The following is a 21,713-nucleotide window of genomic DNA, read 5'->3' as shown; positions in this document are numbered from 1 at the left end:
GGTTCAGAAATCTGATAAATTTCCTCGATACAGAGTATGAGGTACTTAACGACGTCGCGTTGCCCGAGTTGTTTAATCTCGTGTCATGTCACACATGCAGCCTGTTATCTGTCAACATTTGGGTACACAAATCCAGGAGAGGGGAAGGGGGGTGCTGGATGGCAGAGGCAGGCTAAATACATACAAATTGTGCCGTTGTGATTTAACGTAATTTTTCCCACCATGCCCGATATTAAAATCAGTGCGACACACATTACAAAAGGCGTGGGCATTGTCGATATGGCTTCGGGATCCAGCTGTTGTTAAATTTACATGTATATTTCGTTTTTTCACCGGAGCACCAGCTGATTCTTCTCCTCACATCTTCCAGTGATGCTTGATTTAACATCCCGCGTCTACTGCCTGCGCAGATATCAACAGCGCAAATGGGTTGTAGGTTGCCAGATTGTGGTCATGGCAACTGGACCACCTTGGAATAATATATTGATGTGATTATTCATATAACGTGGTTTGGGCCATACAAATTACGGGAGTTTTTTGGGAGAAATAACAAAGCGGAGACTCCCGGAAAAGCGGGAGTGTTGACATGTATGCAAGCCATTCCTGAAGCAGTGCTCTGTTTTACAACTGATATTTGTACATCTAACGTAAGTCGGCGTATTGGACACTTCAGTTTTTCAGATCTTTGGAATTGTTTTGTTAGACGAGTAATAAAGAGAAAAATGTCCATTTATAAAAATAGTGGAAAATGACATCTGTTATATAAAGCAACTCATTTGCAGTTAATTGTTATTTCTACCTCTTTCTAGTCACAGAGCACTTTATCTTCAGAGTTGTTTAAGTGAGAGAAGATCCTGTAACTTAGTGCAGTTTGGGGGAAATTGTAATGTTTAATAATTTATTTTATTATGAAAATAATATTTAGCAGTGAAGCAAGGTAGATTTTGTTTGTATATGTGGTCAATAATAGTTCTTGGAAAGAAAATCGGAAAAAATCGGTATCGGCAGGTCACACTTGCAAAAAATTGGAAATTGAGATCGGCCAAGAAAATTGCAATCGGTGCATCTCTACTTTGTACCAATCACATTTTCCCCCAACTGTAACTCATTCATGAGCGTTTTTTTATGTTTTGCCCATATGTCAGGTAAAATGCAGAAATGTCTAGCAGAGGAGGTAACATTTCTGCAAGGTTTACGCAATTTGTTCAAGAAGTGTTTAAGGCAAATATCAAGTTATATTGAAATGAGCAAGAGTTATAGTGCATGTCCCTCCTTCAGAAGTCTGTTTCTCATTACCGAAACATTGAATATCTCCACCGCAACAGGCCTTCAATTGTTGCGGTGAATGATAATGGTGTTGTGGAGGATGAGCAACCTTAAACATTCTTGCTAACTGTGGAAGCTAAATGAGGGTTAGCTAAACTTTCCCTCTCTTTTTATATTTAGACCATAATGGGGTATATAGTAATCAAAAAATTAAAACGGCAACATTTTTTAAAACTTCACAAACTCATGTTTCAGTAATGAGAACTAAAAAGTTGTGTAGGTACTATGACAAACAAAATTTTAACTTTTATTTGGAGAGAAAAAATAAGAACTGCTTACCTGGTAGCCATCTTGAGTGTCACAGTCAATTATGTCCCTTCCAACAAAATTTCTTGAAAATGTTAGTTCCTTGAGGACTTAAACAATGATTGAAAATTGTTGCGGAGGATGAGAAAATTGGTCTTGGACACATTTATATTGCTTATTATTGTCACTACATTTACCAATGATCAACAAATACCACATGTTTCTTTACTGTAAATGTTTATAGTATAACATGCACTGAAGCTTTTTATTTTTTATATTTTTTAATTATAAATATTTCCATCTCAAAGAACACAAATCCAGTCATGGACACGTTGCGGTAATGAAAAATGTCCCCTTAAATGTGGAAAAAACAACAAAATTGGTATTTATGATGTCATTTGAAATCATGTGCAAAATAGTACATGAAGAGATGTTTATAACTGTATCCTTCTTATTTTGATAGCATTTACTTTTATCATCAAAATGTTTCATGACACCTCATATGTCTAATTTCGCGAGAATCACCCATTTGCATGTTTATTTGTTGTTTAATTTGTTTTTAAACCTGTTCGCAGCCTCTATCCCAGGGCTGCCCACACTTTTTTGCATGATGATCTACTTTTAAATGACCAACTCAATAAGATCTACCAACTAAAAAACAGTTTCATTTAAAAAAAAAAAAAATGCTTGTTGGGACTACTGCATGCATCTCTACATGGAATTAATCTTCTAATTAATAAAAAAAAATTATAATAATAATGTTCAATGTTGATATCATCCAGTTTTAACACTAAACCAAAAACACCTACAGCACAATAGATTACAATTGCTGTACACCTTGTCACACAGCAGCTTTTAGATATTGTTTTGTTTTTTGTTATAAGTCATAAATGACAAGGAGGCAGCCTCTCGCAATTCAAAGTCAATGGAGACGGTTGCATTGTTTTCCCCCCGGTGTGGGTGTGGCCTAAATATGCTCTGTCTCTATGGAATCAGACAGTTTTGCATAATCAGGGCACTAGCTGCTGGTAGCTAGTCTCAAACACTGCTAGCTTTGCAATGTCGCGCTCTGTTCTCAGAAGCCCTTGGAGGGCGCGAACCTAGTTGTCATGGCAACTGAATAAACAAATCTCGCCTGGTCAAAATGTACTCGTCAAGTTCAAGTCAGACAGAAAACTAAAAGAAGGAAAGACATTAGGCTATATTTATTTTCATAAAAATTTTACGAAAGCACATTTCAATTTTGTGCGATCTACCAGCATTGCCTTTGCGATCGACTGGTAGATCGCGATCGACGTATTGGGCACCCCTGCTCTATCCTCTTCCTGTTCACTGTGCAGCGAGTCCGAATAACTACCGTAGCGACTCTAGAAAATGGGCAAATTAATATTCATACACATGTAATTCTTACACATTTTAAAAACAAACCAGCATATTCATCTCAATTACATCATGTCTGAAAGTTTACATTTGTGAATGTTTGGAATTGCCAACAACTCATTCTGTCATGCTTCAAGGGCTGAGAAATTACTCATTCATTAGAGGAGCAGTGTACATGTGATTTCCCTGCATGCTGTAAAAAAAATTGGGCAGGGGATTTCCATTTTCTCAGCATGCTTTGCATGGGACCGGATGGAAGTGTTTAATGAAGTGTTATTTTATGCATTTTGGGGCAAAATGAGAATAGGAGATTTGTTAATGTGTAATATTCTGTTGTGCTTGTGTTGAAGTTGGACTTCCACTTTCAAGTGATGTTTGATTTGAGTGCTGCTTGGTTTTATAAGCAGTTTCTATCAAATTGACAGTGCAGCATTTACACTTTACACTGTCCTTCCACTTTCCCATTAATTACATAATTTGTCCTGCCACATTTTCAAAATAAATCGCAAATATTTGTACACTTCTAATAATATAAACGATCTCTTAACGTTGTGTTTTGCGCCATTGCCTTGGCAAAGCATCTCTCACTCCCAGTCAGTCAACCCCCCGCTGTACGCACAACGTTATTTAATTTTTTTCCCACCCGTATTCTGGCAGGTCCAGCCTCCATTGTTTGGATTGGCTATTAAGAGCTACTTACAAGCGGTCTGCATTGGGCAATTGAGAAGTCATTCATATAGCCTCAGTAACCATAAACAGTGGGACATCATATTGTATAAGTTGCAGAAAAACAAACGGCTACTAATCTGAAGTTCAGTGTGAATTTTAAATGGTTAACATTAGACTAGTCAAAACTATCACATGCATTTAAAACAGCCGTTTAAAGCTTTGTGTATTATTATTATTATATGTAACATTTTTCACTTCTTTTCTATAACTTCAGAATAGAAGTGGTTTAATGAATAGATATGATAGATGTGAAACAGATCAATATTTAAGTCCTTTTTTACTCAAGTGAAAGTATATATTCTAGGGCTGTCAATCGATAAAAATTTGAATCGAATTAATTACATGGTGTCCCGATTAATTAATCGCGATTAATCGCGTATACAAATATTTGCTGAGAAAGCCCCTCATATATCAATAATTCAATATATAATGATTATAAATAATTATATTTTAATGAATTAATGTGTTAAATCGACAGCCCTAATATATTCTAAAGTATATATAATATGGTAAGAAATAATTGAATTAAAAAGTGAAAAATACACTGTCACCTGAACAGTGTTGGGTGTAATTCATTACCAAGTAATTAATGTAAATTACTTTATCATTGAAAGAATTAAGGGATTGCTTTTAACGTTTCAGTTATCAGGCATGAAAACTCCTCACCTTTCGGCGAATTTCGCCGTTTTAAAAACAAAATGGGTCACCTACGTGACTTGTGCAGATCCGATGAAAAAACATTTGGGGTGGGGGGTGTGATGTATCTATAGTTACCATAAACTTCGCGGCTTTAAAAACCAATCCAATCATTCCTAATGCCGAAACCTGACAGCCAATCCGAGTCAGAGTACCTGCTATATCTCTATAGTTACCATAAACTTCGCGGCTTTAAAAACCAATCCAATCATTCCTAATGCCGAAACCTGACAGCCAATCCGAGTCAGAGTACCTGCTATATCTCTATAGTTACCATAAACTTCGCGGCTTTAAATACCAATCATCATTCCTAATGCCGACTGACAGCCAATCCGAGTCAGAGTACCTGCTATATCTCTATAGTTACCATAAACTTCGCGGCTTTAAATACCAATCATCATTCCTAATGCCGACTGACAGCCAATCCGAGTCAAAGATTACCTGCTATATCTCTATAGTTACCATAAACTTCGCGGCTTTAAATACCAATCATCATTCCTAATGCCGAATGACAGCCAATCCGAGTCAGAGTACCTGCTATATCTCTATAGTTACCATAAACTTCGCGGCTTTAAATACCAATCATCATTCCTAATGCCGACTGACAGCCAATCCGAGTCAGAGTACCTGCTATATCTCTATAGTTACCATAAACTTTGCGGCTTTAAATACCAATCATCATTCCTAATGCCGACTGACAGCCAATCCGAGTCAAAGAGTACGGCAGGATTTTTTTCAAAGTCACACCGCGAATCTGACAACTGGACACCACACCGCAAGTCTGATAACTGGACACACTGCCGAACAAAGACAGTTCTGCACGTCGAAAAGCAAGCCTGAGGTAAGTTAGCTTACAATGTTATTTGCATTCTCTATGGGTTCCGGGAGGGCTCGCACTAACGTGCTTTCATACAGTACGTGACCTTAACTTGTGCAGCGATTGGTGGAAACAAATATACCTCTATTAATAATATTTAGCGAAGTGACTTCCAATAATTTCCTCAGTGCATAACTTACTTGATTCCACAGACATATTCTCCATCTGTAAATGTTAGAAAGTTATGCAAATATTTCCATTTTGCTGTCATGAGTGGACCGAGCCTTCAGCAGGCTAAACTTCCGTGAGCGAGCATCGCGCCTGAACAGGCGGAGCCTAATAGAATAGGAGCGCTAATAATTCTGACTAAAATATACATTAACACTAAATAATAAATAGATTTTGCTAATATATTTGTTGTTGAATATTTGTTGTTGATGGTGAACATAAATGTGCTAGAGAATTTCAAACCTACAAGTGTATTTTTATGATATCAGTTTTGTTTTTATTTTCATTTTAAGTTTAGTAAATTTTACTACTTCTTTAAAAAGCATTATTTTGTTTTTAGATCGTAATGTTTGCAATGTTAGAGTGTAATGTGATTTGACCCCTTTTTGGATAGACTGAAAGGTTGCATTCACTGTTTGTTTTCATAGCCTTCAATATGAACATTGTTTGTAGGACAATATTTACCAGGATATGAAATAACTTTTTTTGTTTAAATTAAATACAGATTTAAAAAAAAAAGAAAAGAAAAAAAAGTTAAATACTGAGATTATACCATCAGCCATTTAGCCCCAAAATTCAGATTTCTTTGGCAATTGCCCAACCCTAACTTATGGCATGCTTTAAATGCTGAATTTCCATTTAAATAAATTTCCATGTAAATACTTGCCTCCACACATTAAAATGGCCCCCATATTTTGTATGTTTTATGTGTTACTATATTTTCAATTTATTCTTTGTGCAGCAAATGTGAAATGAATGAGAAAAATTAAAATGTGCTATATACAGTATATATAAAGTCGATTGGATTGGATTTTTTTGCTGCCGTATTCTTCTCACCTTTTTTACCCCTGACCAGTTTTCATGCCTGAGTTATTTAATTGGTTACTTTTGATGTAATTGTGTTAAATACTGTATAGACTATAGAACAATTCTATATAAAACAATAGTGAATTTAAAATCACAATTTAACTTCTAATGTTAATGTATGTTTCTTATTTTAACACTGCTCCCTTAAAATCTTTGGCCAGTTCATGAATAATTAGATTTTATGTGATTTATTTGAGAGAATTAAAAGAACAGTTTCATGTCTATCCTTGTATTTTTCATCTGGTGGAGGTTGATAAGGGTTTTAGAAAGTAATTAGTAATAAGTCATGTAATTACTTTTCAGACAGAGTAATTAGTACAGCAATCTAATTACACTGTAGTTGAAATTAGTAGTTGGTAATTACCTTTTTAGAGTAACTTACCCAACACTGACTGTAAATTAAAAATGATGTCTTCCAACCTTGCTGACTTTTAATTATAATAATGCATCTGACTCAATATATTATTCAATCAATTTAAGTTCTGCTTTAAATTGAATAAAATTACCATATTTTACCATATAAAATTATACAATATTTTCAGTTCTAAGGGTAGCTATGTGCTTACCATCAATTGCTATGTGCTTAACTGATCAATTTCTTTTCCACAGCTTTCTCAAAAAAATACATCTGCTCTCATGGGAAGGGGTGGTTACCTTGATATTTTTTATATTCTTATATGTGGGAGCCAGGCAAAATCGGTTTGTCATAAAAAAAAAAAAAAATCGCATTCAGATCACTCATTATTGTACAGGATAAAGTGATATGTCACATAACAAATTGTATTTCCTATAAATTTATTCAGCCGTTTACTATTAATAAAAAGAAAAAACAAACGTTTTTCTAATGTCGGAACGACAGTGTCAGAAGGTGGATAAGATAACCATCCAGTCAAGTGTCGTCAAGCTAGACAACTTTCGTCCAATCATTTGATGTCTAATTATATCAATAGGGAGTTGCCGGAATATGGGTGGGGGAAAAAATACATCCTCACACACACTCACTGGAACCAATTATCTAACATTATGATCAGTGGCTCTGACAATGTAACTATTTTGATGGCTTACAGGGCTCGATATTAACGCTTCTCCGAAGAGAATTTTACTTGCCTGATCGGACAAGCATACAGATTTAAAACTAAAAAATAACTGGCTATTTCTGTGATTGCCTGTGTCACTTATTAGAAAGTTCATATTCTTATTCTGCTGTTGAATGTAATCAAGAGCACATCAGTTTATAATTCGCAAGTGATCTAATAACAGCTGCGCCCTGTTTGATTGACAGGCGGTGAAAGTGTGTGTCGGTTAAACCACAGAATTTTCTTAATTTGTATTTTTTATTGTTATTTTATTACTGACCGTTTACTAGTCTTGAATAATGACTTAAAAACTTGAAACCATTCCTCCATAATTAACATATTAGTTAGTGTTATTTTTGTTGTTTTGAAGGTATTGAGATTCATAAAAATTCACTACAGACTACTGAAATTTTGGTATTGTGATAATGTATAGCCTTTATTGTTCATGGTAGATTTTGCTGCAATAACATGATGAAAAAGTAGATCTCATTCCATAGAAGTGTGAGCATCCCTGCTGTTAATGATGGTGATGGAGTCTTTCCTTGATTTTACTACCATACGTAAAATAAAATTACCATATAACAAAAGACTCCTCCCCTACCCAGTGCAGTTTACATGTCTGTCGCAGAGAATTGAGTTGATTGCATAGGTACACTATTAGGTTGGACATCAGTCATCATTTTAGAAAAATATACAACAAACTTTGACATGTTACTTGACCACGGAACGAAGTAATGGACAAGTAACTTTTTTACTTTTTAATGTCGAGCGCTGGCTCAAATGTATGCAAGTCAATTTTACTCTTTGTGAACTGCGTTAAACTCCATCTCGTTTATGCTTTGTGGGTGACTTTTTTTTGCCATGTCATCACCATTCATATCTATACAACCAATGTGTTTTGATTAAATTACTACTAGAGCACAAAATTGTTTTCAAGAGCACAAAGTTCTTCATAGATCTAGCCTCTTTTTTTATTTTGTTTGCTCTCAAAGTGCACCAGATTGGTGAATTTAACTTTAAAATAGGGACGCACTGGATCGGTATCGGCTCCGATACTGAAGCTTTTAGACGGATCGGGTACCGGTCCAATCCAAATCCGATACAGTGTGTTAATCATGTTCGTTATTGTCAAGCTCCAAAAATGACATAAAAGAACCATAAAAACACAAAGCAGTTCATATGACTCATATTTTTTATAGCTAGTTGAAGACGTGCGATAACTATGTGAATCACAAAAGGCTGTGTTTAATAAGTAGATATATAGTATGCGCAGCACCAGCGTGTTAGTGAATGGTGCTGCTTTGACACAAACTCACACATAGGCTGGTGATGCACTTGTGGCCAGGGCTGCAGCCCTGCTCGTGGCTATTTTTAGCCTTCACAGCCGTGAACAATATTTGAGCACTATTCAAGAACAGCATCTCAGTTGTAGATGCTCAATAGTTCGATTCATTTATATGCATTTAGAGGTGCACTGACCAGAATTTGAATAAGAAGCAAATTAAACTACCGTGATCTTGCCGGCAAACAGACACATACAGGACTACATGGAGAGTACAAAATGTTAAAATAAAAGCATGAGGGTTTAAAAAGTGCATGATTTAAATATATTAATATTGTATTTAAAATTAAAAGTCAATAATAATAATATGAATAACAATTTATTATTATTATTATTATTATTGTAATTAGTGTTTGTTTACAATTTATAACAGTAACTGTATGAATGAAAAGTGGACTGATGTCTTACAACTAAATTGAACAAAAAAGAAAAGAAAAAAAAATACATTATCCAGTGTACTAGTTAATGTGTTTCTTAATAAAGATATTCTAAACTGATTATGCAAAAAAACAACAACACTGGTATAGGCATGGGATCTGTATCGGCTGATACTGAGATTTCCAATATTGGATCGGAAGAGAAAAAGTGGTATCGGTGTATCCCTACTTTACATTTACATTTATGCATTTGGCAGACGCTTTTATCCAAAGCGACTTACAGTGCAATTATTACAGGGACAATCCCCCTGGAACAACCTGGAGTTAAGTGCCTTGCTCAAGGACACAATGGTGGTGGACGTGGGGTTAGAACCTGTGACCTTCTGATTAACAGGCCTGTGCTTTAGCCACTACGCCACCACCATAATAAAATAAACTAAGTTGGACCAACATAATAAAATTAGACTTTAAATGTAGTTTGACGAACCTAATAAAGTTGCAATAAAACGACTACAGTACATTGATTTGACTTCATCCAACTATATTTTTGGCTAAATGAAACTGACTTGTGCCAGAATTGCACTTGGCAAAATTGCACATCTGAACTTCATCATTTGATCATTATTTGATGTATTATTGATACTGATATGATCAAAAGAAAATGAAGAGGAGCTTGTTATTAGAACAGGTGACATCTGTGACAACCCGACACGGAGCAGAAAAAAAATAATCTGCAAAATGTGTCGCATGACAATCACTCGTTGTAATTCAAGAAATCTTTTTAAAACATCAAAATGAATCATGCTAAAAAATATATTATGCAGGGTTACCGTGGATCCTTAATGTCTTAAATTCAATTTTCCCAAATTTAAGGTCATAAAAATTCTTAAATGTCTTTTGATGATACAACATTATTCTTAATTATCATTTAAATAGGTCTTAAATTTGGGGATGGAAAGATGGGAATCGTGATATGGCCTAATGTGATTATCTAACTTCAAAAGAATATGATTTAATTAAATAAATGCATGTGCTGTGTCCTTCAGAGTGAAAACATGGTACTGTATTTTCTCCAAGCACGTGGGGGCTTGTGTGTTATCAGCTGGTGCAGAGGAGTTCACAATCATTAAGCCATATCAGAAATGTATGACAAGCGATTACTAATGATCAACTGTTAATGATGATGGTGTAGTATTGATATAATATGACAATGTTTTACTTTCAATTGTTTACATTGTAATGTGTTATAGATTATTGAAAAAGTGCACATTTTATATCCTTTGTTTGACTGAGCAGCTGGAAGCAGTGACGCACAAACTTTTCAAAATAAGAGTCCCTGGTGTTTTTCAGTCTTCAAAATTAAAAGTTCTGCACTATGAATAAAAAAAATGTTCTTCTGGTTATTGGTATTTTGTTGCACCATAAACTGCATCTGGAATTTAATTAAATATGGACTTGTGTAGCCTCTGTCTGGCCCTCCCCATCACAGGAAGAAAAGACTAAGAACATTTAATATAGGCTAACAATTTTAGAAAAAGGATTTGTAGATTAATTGCATTTCAACTCATCATATCACTAAAATCCAATATCAGTTGACCTCTATTTGGTATTTATTTATATAATGGTACATAAACCAATTTTAATGTGATATACTATATATGTGGAAAACATGTCTAGTAGGTGTTATTTTAAGCCATTAATCGACTAGTCGCATGTTTATGATATTCATTTAATTACTTGAATATATTTATGGGGGGTATCAGAAAATGGTTTGAGTTACAGGGATGAGAAAGAATGTTATAAGTAACATTTCTAACACTGTTCTACATTACAGAGAAATACTAAACCGTAAGCATTTACAAGTGCACACGCAAAGCAAGCCACAGTGACACCGGCAAACGCTGTAATGGTAAATGATCTGCACTTATATAGCGCCTTTTTAACCTTAGCGGTATTCAAAGCACTTTACACTGCATTTCATTCACCCATTCACTCACACATTCACACACCAGTAAGGGCAGAGCTGCCATGCAAGGTGCTAGGCTGCCATTGGGAGCAACTTGGGTTCAGTGACTTGACCAAGGACACTTCGTCATGTGGAGTCATGTGGGCCAGGAATCAAACCACCAACTCTGCGATTAGTGGACAACCCACTCTACCACCTGAGCCACAGCCGCCCTGAATTCTGAATGTGTTGGAAAACCCAGCAAGAAGACTGTCTGAACATTGTTAATGTACAGAGAGAAATGCACATTAGGGTTGTGCCGACAGACGATGATCTCTCGGATTGACGATTTTCAGAGTGATCAACAAGAGCTGATGCCTTTGTCAAGACAATATTTAGCTAGTTTTCCCATGCATTCAATTATTAATATTAGGCTATTATTATCAAATTTATATTACAAATAATTTGTCCTGCGGCACACAGACACACGCTTGAAACAACACACTTTATTATATTATTAAGAACAGATGACAGGAAAGCTGTCATGCGCATGTATGACACGCAGATACGTCTCGTGGAACACACACTTGTAAAAGGTTCTCACTCTTTCTTTGTGTCTGTCTTCCTTTTCTTTTTTCCGCAAGAACAGTATTGTCTATGAGTGATGCAAATTACCTCAAACATCTCAGCTCAGGAGGTGCTTTGTGGAAATAAAGTGAACTGAACTCAGAGCAGTTCATTGTGACAAAATATGCAGCCTATACATCAGTGATTAAAACATAAAATAATACAAAAACGCATTCACCTCAAACCACGATTTATATTTCAGTGATTATATCATCATTATAATAGTTATTTTTACATTTATAATTGTTTTTATGTCTTCATTTGTGTAAGTAATTTTCCGCCATGATGTTAAGACGGATTCTTGCCTGATAGTAAATTGAAAGGTGTGTGTGTGTGTGTGTGTATATATATATATATATATATATACATACACTCACCTAAAGGATTATTAGGAACACCATACTAATACTGTGTTTGACCCCTTTAGCCTTCAGAACTGCCTTAATTCTACGTGGCATTGATTCAACAAGGTGCTGAAAGCATTCTTTAGAAATGTTGGCCCATATTGATAGGATAGCATCTTGCAGTTGATGGAGATTTGTGGGATGCACATCCAGGGCACGCAGCTCCTGTTCCACCACATCCCAAAGATGCTCTATTGGGTTGAGATCTGGTGACTGTGGGGGCCATTTTAGTACAGTGAACTCATTGTCATGTTCAAGAAACCAATTTGAAATGATTTGAGCTTTGTGACATGTTGCATTATCCTGCTGGAAGTAGCCAGCAGAGGATGGGTACATGGTGGCCATAAAGGGATGGACATGGTCAGAAACAATGCTCAGGTAGGCCGTGGCATTTAAACGATGCCCAATTGGCACTAAGGGGCCTAAAGTGTGCCAAGAAAACATCCCCCACACCATTACACCACCACCACCAGCCTGCACAGTGGTAACAAGGCATGATGGATCCATGTTCTCATTCTGTTTACGCCAAATTCTGACTCTACCATCTGAATGTCTCAACAGAAATCGAGACTCATCAGACCAGGCAACATTTTTCCAGTCTTCAACTGTCCAATTTTGGTGAGCTCTTGCAAATTGTAGCCTCTTTTTCTATTTGTAGTGGAGATGAGTGGTACCCAGTGGGGTCTTCTGCTGTTGTAGCCCATCCGCCTCAAGGTTGTGCGTGTTGTGGCTTCACAAATGCTTTGCTGCATACCTCGGTTGTAACGAGTGGTTATTTCGGGCAAAGTTGCTCTTCTATCAGCTTGAATCAGTCGGCCCATTCTCCTCTGACCTCTAGCATCAACAAGGCATTTTCGCCCGCAGGACTGCCGCATACTGGATGTTTTTCCCTTTTCACACCATTCTTTGTAAACCCTAGAAATGGTTGTGTGTGAAAATCCCAGTAACTGAGCAGATTGTGAAATACTCAGACCGGCCCATCTGGCACCAACAACCATGCCACGCTCAGAATTGCTTAAATCACCTTTCTTTCCCATTCTGACATTCAGTTTGGAGTTCAGGAGATTGTCTTGACCAGGACCACACCCCTAATTGCATTGAAGCAACTGCCATGTGATTGGTTGATTAGATAATTGCATTAATGAGAAATTGAACAGGTGTTCCAAATAATCCTTTAGGTGAGTGTACGTCAAGTGTACGAGTGTATGTCAAATCAATCGTGCCTTCAGGAAGAATCACCAGCACATATGGAGATTTACTGAATATGATACACATTTGTTGTGTACATTTCTTTTATTTCCTACCATTGATTTACATTTTAAAAGTCATCGGTTTTTATTGGCTTGGTCAGGGTACTCTTGAAATGCCCTAGAAAGGGGCCTGCTCAAATTAAGGCAATAGCAAAAAAAATATTTTTAACCTAAACATGTTTCATAATATTTATGTTTGGTATCACTACAAACAGGGCCGGGCCATCTGACTGGCAATACGGGCAGCCGCCTAGGGTAAATGAACAAGTCATCAAATTTGGAAATATTGACTTGTTTTGAAATTCTACACATTTCAATGGTTTCTAACGTGCACACACTCAAGGGAGCGATAAACACATGTGGACCTGATAATTTAACATATAATTCACAATGACCGTGAAGACTAAAAACAGTATAACAAGTATAAAATGAGCTCTGAATAATCACAAAAAGACAAATAACTGAAATTTACAACAAATAAAATGGCAGCTGTGTATCTAAAATTGTGAATGCGCACAGAAATCCAGGAAAAAAGTAATGAAAAATATTGTTGAGTCTTTGAGGCTTATTTTGTGTAAAGGATACCAGAAGCAGTGCTTGACAAATCATTAGGACTTTTCTCGTTTTCTCAAGAATAATCGGCTGGAGAAGGAATTAAAACGCTGCTGATATAAAGGCATTTTTGCACACATTCTAGCCAACTTTTGTTTTCATTGATTTTGTTGCTTTAAATAAACTTGTGCATAGTTATATGGGGTGAAATGGAATTTCCTGCATTGTCAGCAGTGTCCTATACAATTAAAACTATTTAAAACAGCATTTTCTTATTTTGTGTTACTTGTATAACATTAGTTATTACAATATAAACTAGCATGAACAAACAAACTGTTTGATTTTTATAAATTGACATTGGCCAATACAAATAAATGCTGGAAAATTGTATTTATACATTAATGATACCTAATGCAAATCTTACTGTACAATGTTATCTTATCATATTAATTGAGGCATTGGTTTATTTGTACTTCTAGAAAAAGGTTGAAAGGCAATCAAAATAAGGCGATAAAATGGTGACATGTCACAGCACCTAAAATACACATTCCCTTATGCATGCATGTTAACCTGATGTTTTGTTGAAAAAAGCTACTGGACATGTTATTTGTCATGTACCAAGCTATACAGTATAGTGCTTCTTTTTTAGTGCTTTCTATAAAAAAAAAAATCTGTTCATCACGTTTGCAGTGGTTCTGTGGATATTTTAAAGTTGTGATAATTTTCACATCGGGGGGGCATTTTAATGATTTCGCCTCGGGCCCCACAAACTCAAGGGCCGGCCCTGAATACAAATTTACAGATTCAGTTCTGATTCACAAGGTTTTTAATTCTGATTTCAATTAGATTCTGATTATTTTGGGTATATTTCAATATATTTGTCTATTTTGCTTCCATATGAAAGCAATTTGGCAATTCTCAATACCAATTAAGATCAGAATCAGAAATTGAGTTTCATTAAATGAAACATAATACTACTAAAATGACTGGTCTTCACTGTATGATTCTAATGCACTAATACTTATTAATACAAAGTTTTCCAGCAAAGAGCAGTGTAAACGTAGTTGATGGAAAGGAGGAGGCGAGAACCGGCTTAGCAATATAAATAATAGTTTTAATAATAAACTTAAACAGACGACAAACACACACATGACGGAAACTATCTCTCTCTTGTTGCACCACCGTCTGCCATTGGCCTTTATCCCTCTCGGAGGCTTAATTAGCCTGATAAGGGACCGGGTGTGTATAATCACAACCTGGCCCACCCTCCGCCCTGCCACATTCCTCCCTCATTCTCTCAGGCTGAGGAGCCCCCGGCCTGACGTACATCCCCCCCCCCCTCTTTCCCTGGGGGAGGGCATGCTTTAAGCGTGATCTGCCGGCAGGTCATCCCCATCTACCTGGACGAGGGATGGGACAAGGGGAGGGAAACAGAAATAATTAAAATGGGGGGGTACTTCCTGTAAAAGTGTAGTACCCCCACCCCAAAAAACAACTCAAATTTAAACGAGACGGAAAAGGCCAACGCAGAGCGGCAGTGAGAGAGATGAAAAAAAAAACCTACTCGCCGGTTCTCTGATACACCATCGCATGGTCTTCGATCACTTCTCCACCCTCTCAGGCGGACGACAGCCGCTTCTCCCCGGGCGGACCAGAGTCAGACTCACGATCCCCGGCGGTCAGAACGCCCCTCCGCGTTCTCGGCGACTCGTGGGGACACTCCTCCTCCCCTGGCAGCGGCCCTACTGCTCCAGGTGGTCGGGGAACACTTCCTTCCTCCCCTCATGGACGGCGGTCTTCCTTCGACCCCTCCTCGTTTCTGGGGTATGGCAGGGCTCTCCTCCGCCCCTGGCAGCGGCTCCATCGCTCTAGGCGGTCGGGGAGTCCAGTCCCCAATCACCTCGCGGACAGCGGCCGTTCACCGCGTCCGGGCGGTCGGTCTACTCCCTCCCCCGGTGGATGGCAGCGGCTCTCCCCTGGGTGGACGGCAGTTTCGAGGAATCCGCGACGGGCATCCCTCCTCCTTGCCGGGATTCGGCACAGTGTAAACGTAGTTGATGGAAAGGAGGAGGCGAGAACCGGCTTAGCAATATAAATAATAGTTTTAATAATAAACTTGAACAGACGACACAAACACACACACGACAGACGGACATGTCTGTAAACTATCTCTCTCTCGTCGCACCACCGTCTGGCATTGGCCTTTATCCCTCTCGGAGGCCCTCTTAATTAGCCTGATAAGGGACCGGGTGTGTATAATCACAACCTGGCCCCGCCCTCTGCCCTGCCACAAGCAGTAAGTGGGTTTTCTCATTTATTGTGTTTTGATTAATATTAACAACATAGTAGACAGCTGTGGGTCTATTAAGCCGAATTTACGCATCAAGTCTGATATTTTGATTCCTTTTGTACCTCTGTTTACCTTCACTTTATACTTAAATCACTGTTTACATTAATACCTCCCCAAGATAATCATTTTCACGAAATTTTTAAGTGTATTTTACTGTATTACAACAACTCTGCAAGCATTCTCAGATAACACTTAAAAATAAAGCACACACACACATTTAGGTGATCTATTGACATTAAGTAGTCAATATTTTTAAGTAGCAACATTTTAGCAATGCATTTAATTGGCTATGGTCAAATATAGGGCTTTGCGATAAAACGATATCGATATATATCACGATAAAGAAATTCCACGATAAGCTTTTGAGGAATTTTCGATATTTACTGCGTGTCGCTAAAACACAAGCAGATTGGCTTTCTCAGGTTGCGTTTCCACTGGGGCGGACGAAAGGCGCTCACAGTGCTAGGAGAGACACACCGCTGCCTATCCTACGATCCACCTTGCGAGCATGACGCTTTCATAGGAATGAAATGAAAACGCTCTCAGCTTCGCTCACAGCGTGCCAGTGGTAACGTAGGGTCAGACTGGATAAACTTGGTCAGAAACAATGCTCATTGCATTGCTCAATGCTCAATGCTCGTTATCCAGAAACATTGTTTCTGGATAACGCTAGCTGCCTTGCTAACAGTGAGGTTACATCAGACACCGGATTGATTCCATCTGCACCGCAAGACTTCATGACAACGGTTGCACCCTCTCATCATCTCTAGTGAAGAGCGCGACAGAACAACAGTGATGTGGACAACAGCTCTGATCTTTCTGAGCTGTAATCTTGAATATTGTTCTCTAGCAACAAACGTATATCATTTCTGCCCTGTCCCGCTCCGCACACGTTGCCTCTTTTCCCTGCATGTGTGTAGACATGAAGCACCGCATGCGTTAACGTGGTTTCAAAACACCATTTAGACCAAAACGTTTTTCCCTTCTAAATGTATCTTTATTAATCAGCGTGTTACGAGCCTTTAATAATAAACAAATCAAATAAACAAATCAATTTCTGTTCTAATTTTGTGAAAATTAATTAGATGTCTGGAATGGATAAGGAAAGACTAAAATTAATAGTTGGTAGACTAGTCTCTGACTTTAATGAAAATATACAAATGTTTTTTACATTTAAAAAAAAACTTTTTCAAAATTTTCTCTCGCTTCTATGCCCCATACTTGGGTATCTGAATCTAAAGAAATCTAAAAAATATTTCATTTTAATGTAAAAATATTCCAACAAATACTGTAGTGTTGTCACTTTGCTTCAGAACAAACAGATTATATTTTAACATTCATTTTCAATTGACAATTGTCTCTGGACCCCCTGTGCAGTTTTGTAGAGACTATTTTGACTGCTTAGAATGTATTTTTTATTCTTTTCTTCCATCAACTTTGAAATAAAAAAAGAAATTGCAATGTATAAAAGTATATCGTGATAAATCTCGATATCGAACAATATGAAAAAGATTATCGTGATAACAATTTTGGCCATATCCCCAAGCCCTAGTAAAATAATAATAATCAGAAAACGCCAAGGAAAAACCGTTGGGAGCTGAGCATTGAAAGGCTCCTGAATTTTACATTTTAGGGTAACACAGATTGCTGATCTCCATTTATATTTACTATGTTTGCAGGTGTGTCCTATTAGAAGTCTAATGATTTCATGTTGCTCTCCTAATTGATGACCGCTGTGGGCACATCACACTCTTAATTTGAGTAACTGTATGAAATTAATGCTGCTGCAGCTGAAAACTGGAATCAAGGCAAATGATTTACGGAATTCCTTTTCATTTGTTATCAAATAGATAAATATTTATGTTCTCTTCTGCCCCTCCAAACAGCTATTTATGCTTGACAAAAACGCATTGAACCATTGAGTGCAGTACACCACGTTTTCCAGTGAGGCTCTCATTACAGGATATCAAATGTATGACAAAGGAAACCTTTGGAGCATTTCATTCGCTCTGTTCTGAAGTGCGTTAACCTTTAAAGCAAAGCCAGGCTTAGCCTCTTTCCATCTTACTGTAATTGCCCATGCTGGGTGAGCACATTTGGTTGAAAAGGTTATCATTCTCTGATCCAGCTGTTGCAACAAAACTCATGATATGCAGACATCCACTGAGACAAACATTTAGGAGGTAGGAGGAAGGAAAGCACATTCCAATCTTTATGGATTGTAAAAAAAAATAATAATTTGCAGGGCTCTAACTGAGCCAGAAACCTGAACCTGATAAACACAACTTTCAAAAGCAAAACCACCTCTTTAATAATTCCCTTCTATTTTTAGATCACAATTACTGGGAGGAGGTTCTAGAATCGAATAACACCAAGTGTGTGAAAGAGCAGCGGTTGAGAGGAAATTGCTGGCAGGGAGGCCATTCCCTCTGGTGCAGTGTTGATAAGTTTAAGGTGGAGGGTGAATAAGGGGTGAGGGCTGTTATCACTCGCAGCTTCTGGCTGCGTATTCTGCAACTGCTTGCTGGAGCCTGAAAATTCATTTTGACGGATGCTTCCCTTCACTGGCTGTTAGAGTCCATCTAGGCAGGGTGGTGGCTTAGAGGCCCTCTAAGGCAGCAGTGTTCTTGCTGAATGCCATGTTGTGCAAACCTGAAATATAAACTCGTGCAGGGCAGTAAAGGTTAGCTCATGATATGCAGACACCCCTTTTGGCAATCACCCCCACAGCGTTGCCATGTACAGCAAATGTAGTTGACCGAATATCATCATGTTGGTGGTTTAGAGAGGTTAATGCTGTCATAAACCTTGTTTGTTAAGAAAATAAATTAATTACCAGGTATTGGCATTTGCCAGAATTTATATTAGATTGGTGCAAAAGGTAGCAGAGTGTAGCTGATGAATCTAATTTAAGATCATCTGCTGTACCTTGTTTTTAACGGTGTACTGCAAAGTTGTGCTTAGTTCATGACTACCCAGTATTATTCATTGTTTCTCTCACCTCCTTAGATCACAGAGGCATCGGTCCAAGGAAGCAGTTGTCCTTCAGAAGGGAACTGCCCCAAAGCATGACCGTCTGTCACAGGGGACGGTCAGAGAAACTCATTCCTGCAACTCCCAAGAACAGTTTGTCATCCCCCTCAAAGGTCCACCTGGGGCCCTGAACACACCCATCTGCCAGCTCGGATAACCCTCAGGCTGTTTGCAACACATGTTTGATGTGATTGGTTGTGACTGCCGCGCTTTGCTAAACAGCCCCGCTCTACATCATGCAGTTGCGTCGGCGACACTGCTGCCCCATCAAGATGACCTGGAATGTTAAGCGGTCACTCTTCCGCACACATGTAGCAGGCCTTCTTTCGCTGGCCTCACTCTTTGCCCTGTTCCTCATCTATTGCCACCAGGATTTGCTCCAGGGCCGGAGTTGGCTGCGAGACAACCCCTTGGTTTACACCATGCGGGGTTTGCGCCCCCCCAAGGAGCGTGCAAAGGGAAACCAAAGCTCATTGCGAAGCCTCTGGAAAGATGATGCTTATGTGCTCCCCAAACCATCTGTTAACTTCAATTTTAGTTCTCACCAGGCTGAGATCACTGCCCAGGGGATCGTGGGATTGGAGATCGCAGCGAGCACCAACGAAAGCGGCAACACCAAGAGCTTGCACAGGGAAATGGGAGTGGGAGGACGTCTCGCAGCTCAGCCTTATCAGTGGCTACTCAACGAGCCCTATAAGTGTAACAACAGCAGTCCCTTCCTGGTTTTGCTTATAGTTGCAGAGCCAAGTCAGATGGAGGCCAGGAATGCCATTAGGCAGACCTGGGGGAATGAGAGCATAGCCATGGGTTACGGGTTTGTGCGCCTCTTCCTGCTGGGCTTGAGACCTGATGTGTATCTGCAGAGGTCCATTGAGGAGGAGAGCTTGCAGTACCATGACATCATCCAGCAAGACTTCATAGACACTTATTACAACCTTACCATAAAAACGCTAATGGGCATGAGCTGGGTGGCTCAGTATTGCTCGTTCGCCCGTTATGTAATGAAAACCGACAGTGACATGTTTGTCAACACAGAATATCTCATCCAAAAGCTGTTAAAGCCAAACACAGCGCCTCGACAAAATTACTTTACTGGCTACCTAATGAGAGGCTACGCCCCCAACCGCAACAAAGACAGTAAATGGTACATGCCGCCAGAGCTGTATTCCAGTGAGAGGTACCCAATCTTTTGCTCTGGAACAGGCTATGTGTTCTCGGGAGACATGGCAGAGAAAATCTACAATGCCTCGTTAAGTATCCGTCGCCTTCACCTCGAGGATGTATATGTGGGTATCTGCCTGGCAAAACTGCGAATTGACCCAGTGCCACCACCAAATGAGTTTCTCTTTAACCACTGGAGAGTGTCCTACTCCAGCTGCAAATACAGTCACCTGATCACCTCCCACCAGTTCCAGCCCAATGAACTTACAAAATACTGGAATCACTTGCAAAGCAACAAGCACGGTCCTTGTCTTAATATGGCGAAGGATAAAAGCAGCCAACGTCGGCATAGGAAATTGCAGTGGGAAGGTCTTCAGTGATTTAGCCAAGGCTCAGGGTTGCATTAGTGTTACTACAACATGCAAAATTCAGAAGTTTATGAGATAAGGAACAGCACAGTGTGGTTTTTGTTAAAGCTATTTTTCAATTTAAGAGCTGTTATGTAGTGTAAACCTGTGCAGCCTGTTTTTAAGCAAAGTGAAAGACATCAATTTTGTGCAATATCTAGCATGCACAACTTAAAACATTGGTGATAACACAATTTCAGGTGCCAAATAACTGAAATGTATTTAGTTGTTGAACTTCCTCTTTAAGCTAAAGCTTGATTGATAATATTAAAGGGCACATTTTACTGAGATCCTCACTGTTTCTGTATAAAAATTGGGAATATCAGTTGGTGGTGTATCTGTACTGTGACACATTTCTTGGATTATCAAAGGTGTACACCTCTGGCATTGAGATGTTAATTTTTTTATCTACCTAATTCCTACAAATGGTTAACAGCAACCAAACCAAACAGTATGTAAAATTTAAAGATGTCACATTTAACTGCATCATAGATGTCAAATATGATTAAAATATTTTTCAAAGCTATGACTAAATATACAGGTCTACCCTTCATAAGGTTGAAGGTAAAACTATTAAATGTATTTCTTATGGAGTTTCCTTTGAGGTGTGGTCTCTTCAAGTGCTGAGTGTCTGTGTTTAAATAATGACATTATTCAAACCATGCTCAGCAGGGTCTGAAATTGAAACTTGTGAGTTGATTGTTTTTATAAGGTATTGTCTTCATGAAATACAATATATTTTTCAACCTACATGTTTAAGACATTGTAACATGAAGAGTTGCTTGGTTTGAACACATCTTAGTTACCATACATGCACCCAAGAAATTATCATAAACTATGAGCATAAACTCATAATTCATCTGATTGTCTAATAACAAGCATTATTGCCCATAATTCACT

At 38.2% G+C, this 21,713-nt stretch overlaps 1 protein-coding gene across 3 annotated transcripts in view; it reads left to right on the top strand.

Annotated features, from left to right (window-relative positions):
• b3galt2 (UDP-Gal:betaGlcNAc beta 1,3-galactosyltransferase, polypeptide 2) overlaps positions 1-21,463 on the top strand; it is a 41,203-nt gene extending 19,740 nt beyond the window's left edge. For all 3 annotated transcript variants that reach the window (XM_052124551.1, XM_052124550.1, XM_052124549.1), the window contains exon 2: positions 19,222-21,463. In XM_052124551.1, coding sequence (XP_051980511.1) covers positions 19,482-20,786 — 1,305 coding nt within the window. In that variant the 5' untranslated portion in view covers positions 19,222-19,481 and the 3' untranslated portion in view covers positions 20,787-21,463. The remainder of the gene's footprint in view (positions 1-19,221) is intronic.
• Positions 21,464-21,713: the final 250 nt, after the last annotated feature.

The sequence above is a fragment of the Xyrauchen texanus genome, chromosome 50 (genome assembly GCF_025860055.1).
Source record: "Xyrauchen texanus isolate HMW12.3.18 chromosome 50, RBS_HiC_50CHRs, whole genome shotgun sequence".
Lineage (NCBI taxonomy): Eukaryota > Metazoa > Chordata > Actinopteri > Cypriniformes > Catostomidae > Xyrauchen > Xyrauchen texanus.
The sequence above is the reverse complement of the archived record's forward strand: the minus strand, read 5'-3'. Positions and strand labels throughout refer to the sequence as shown.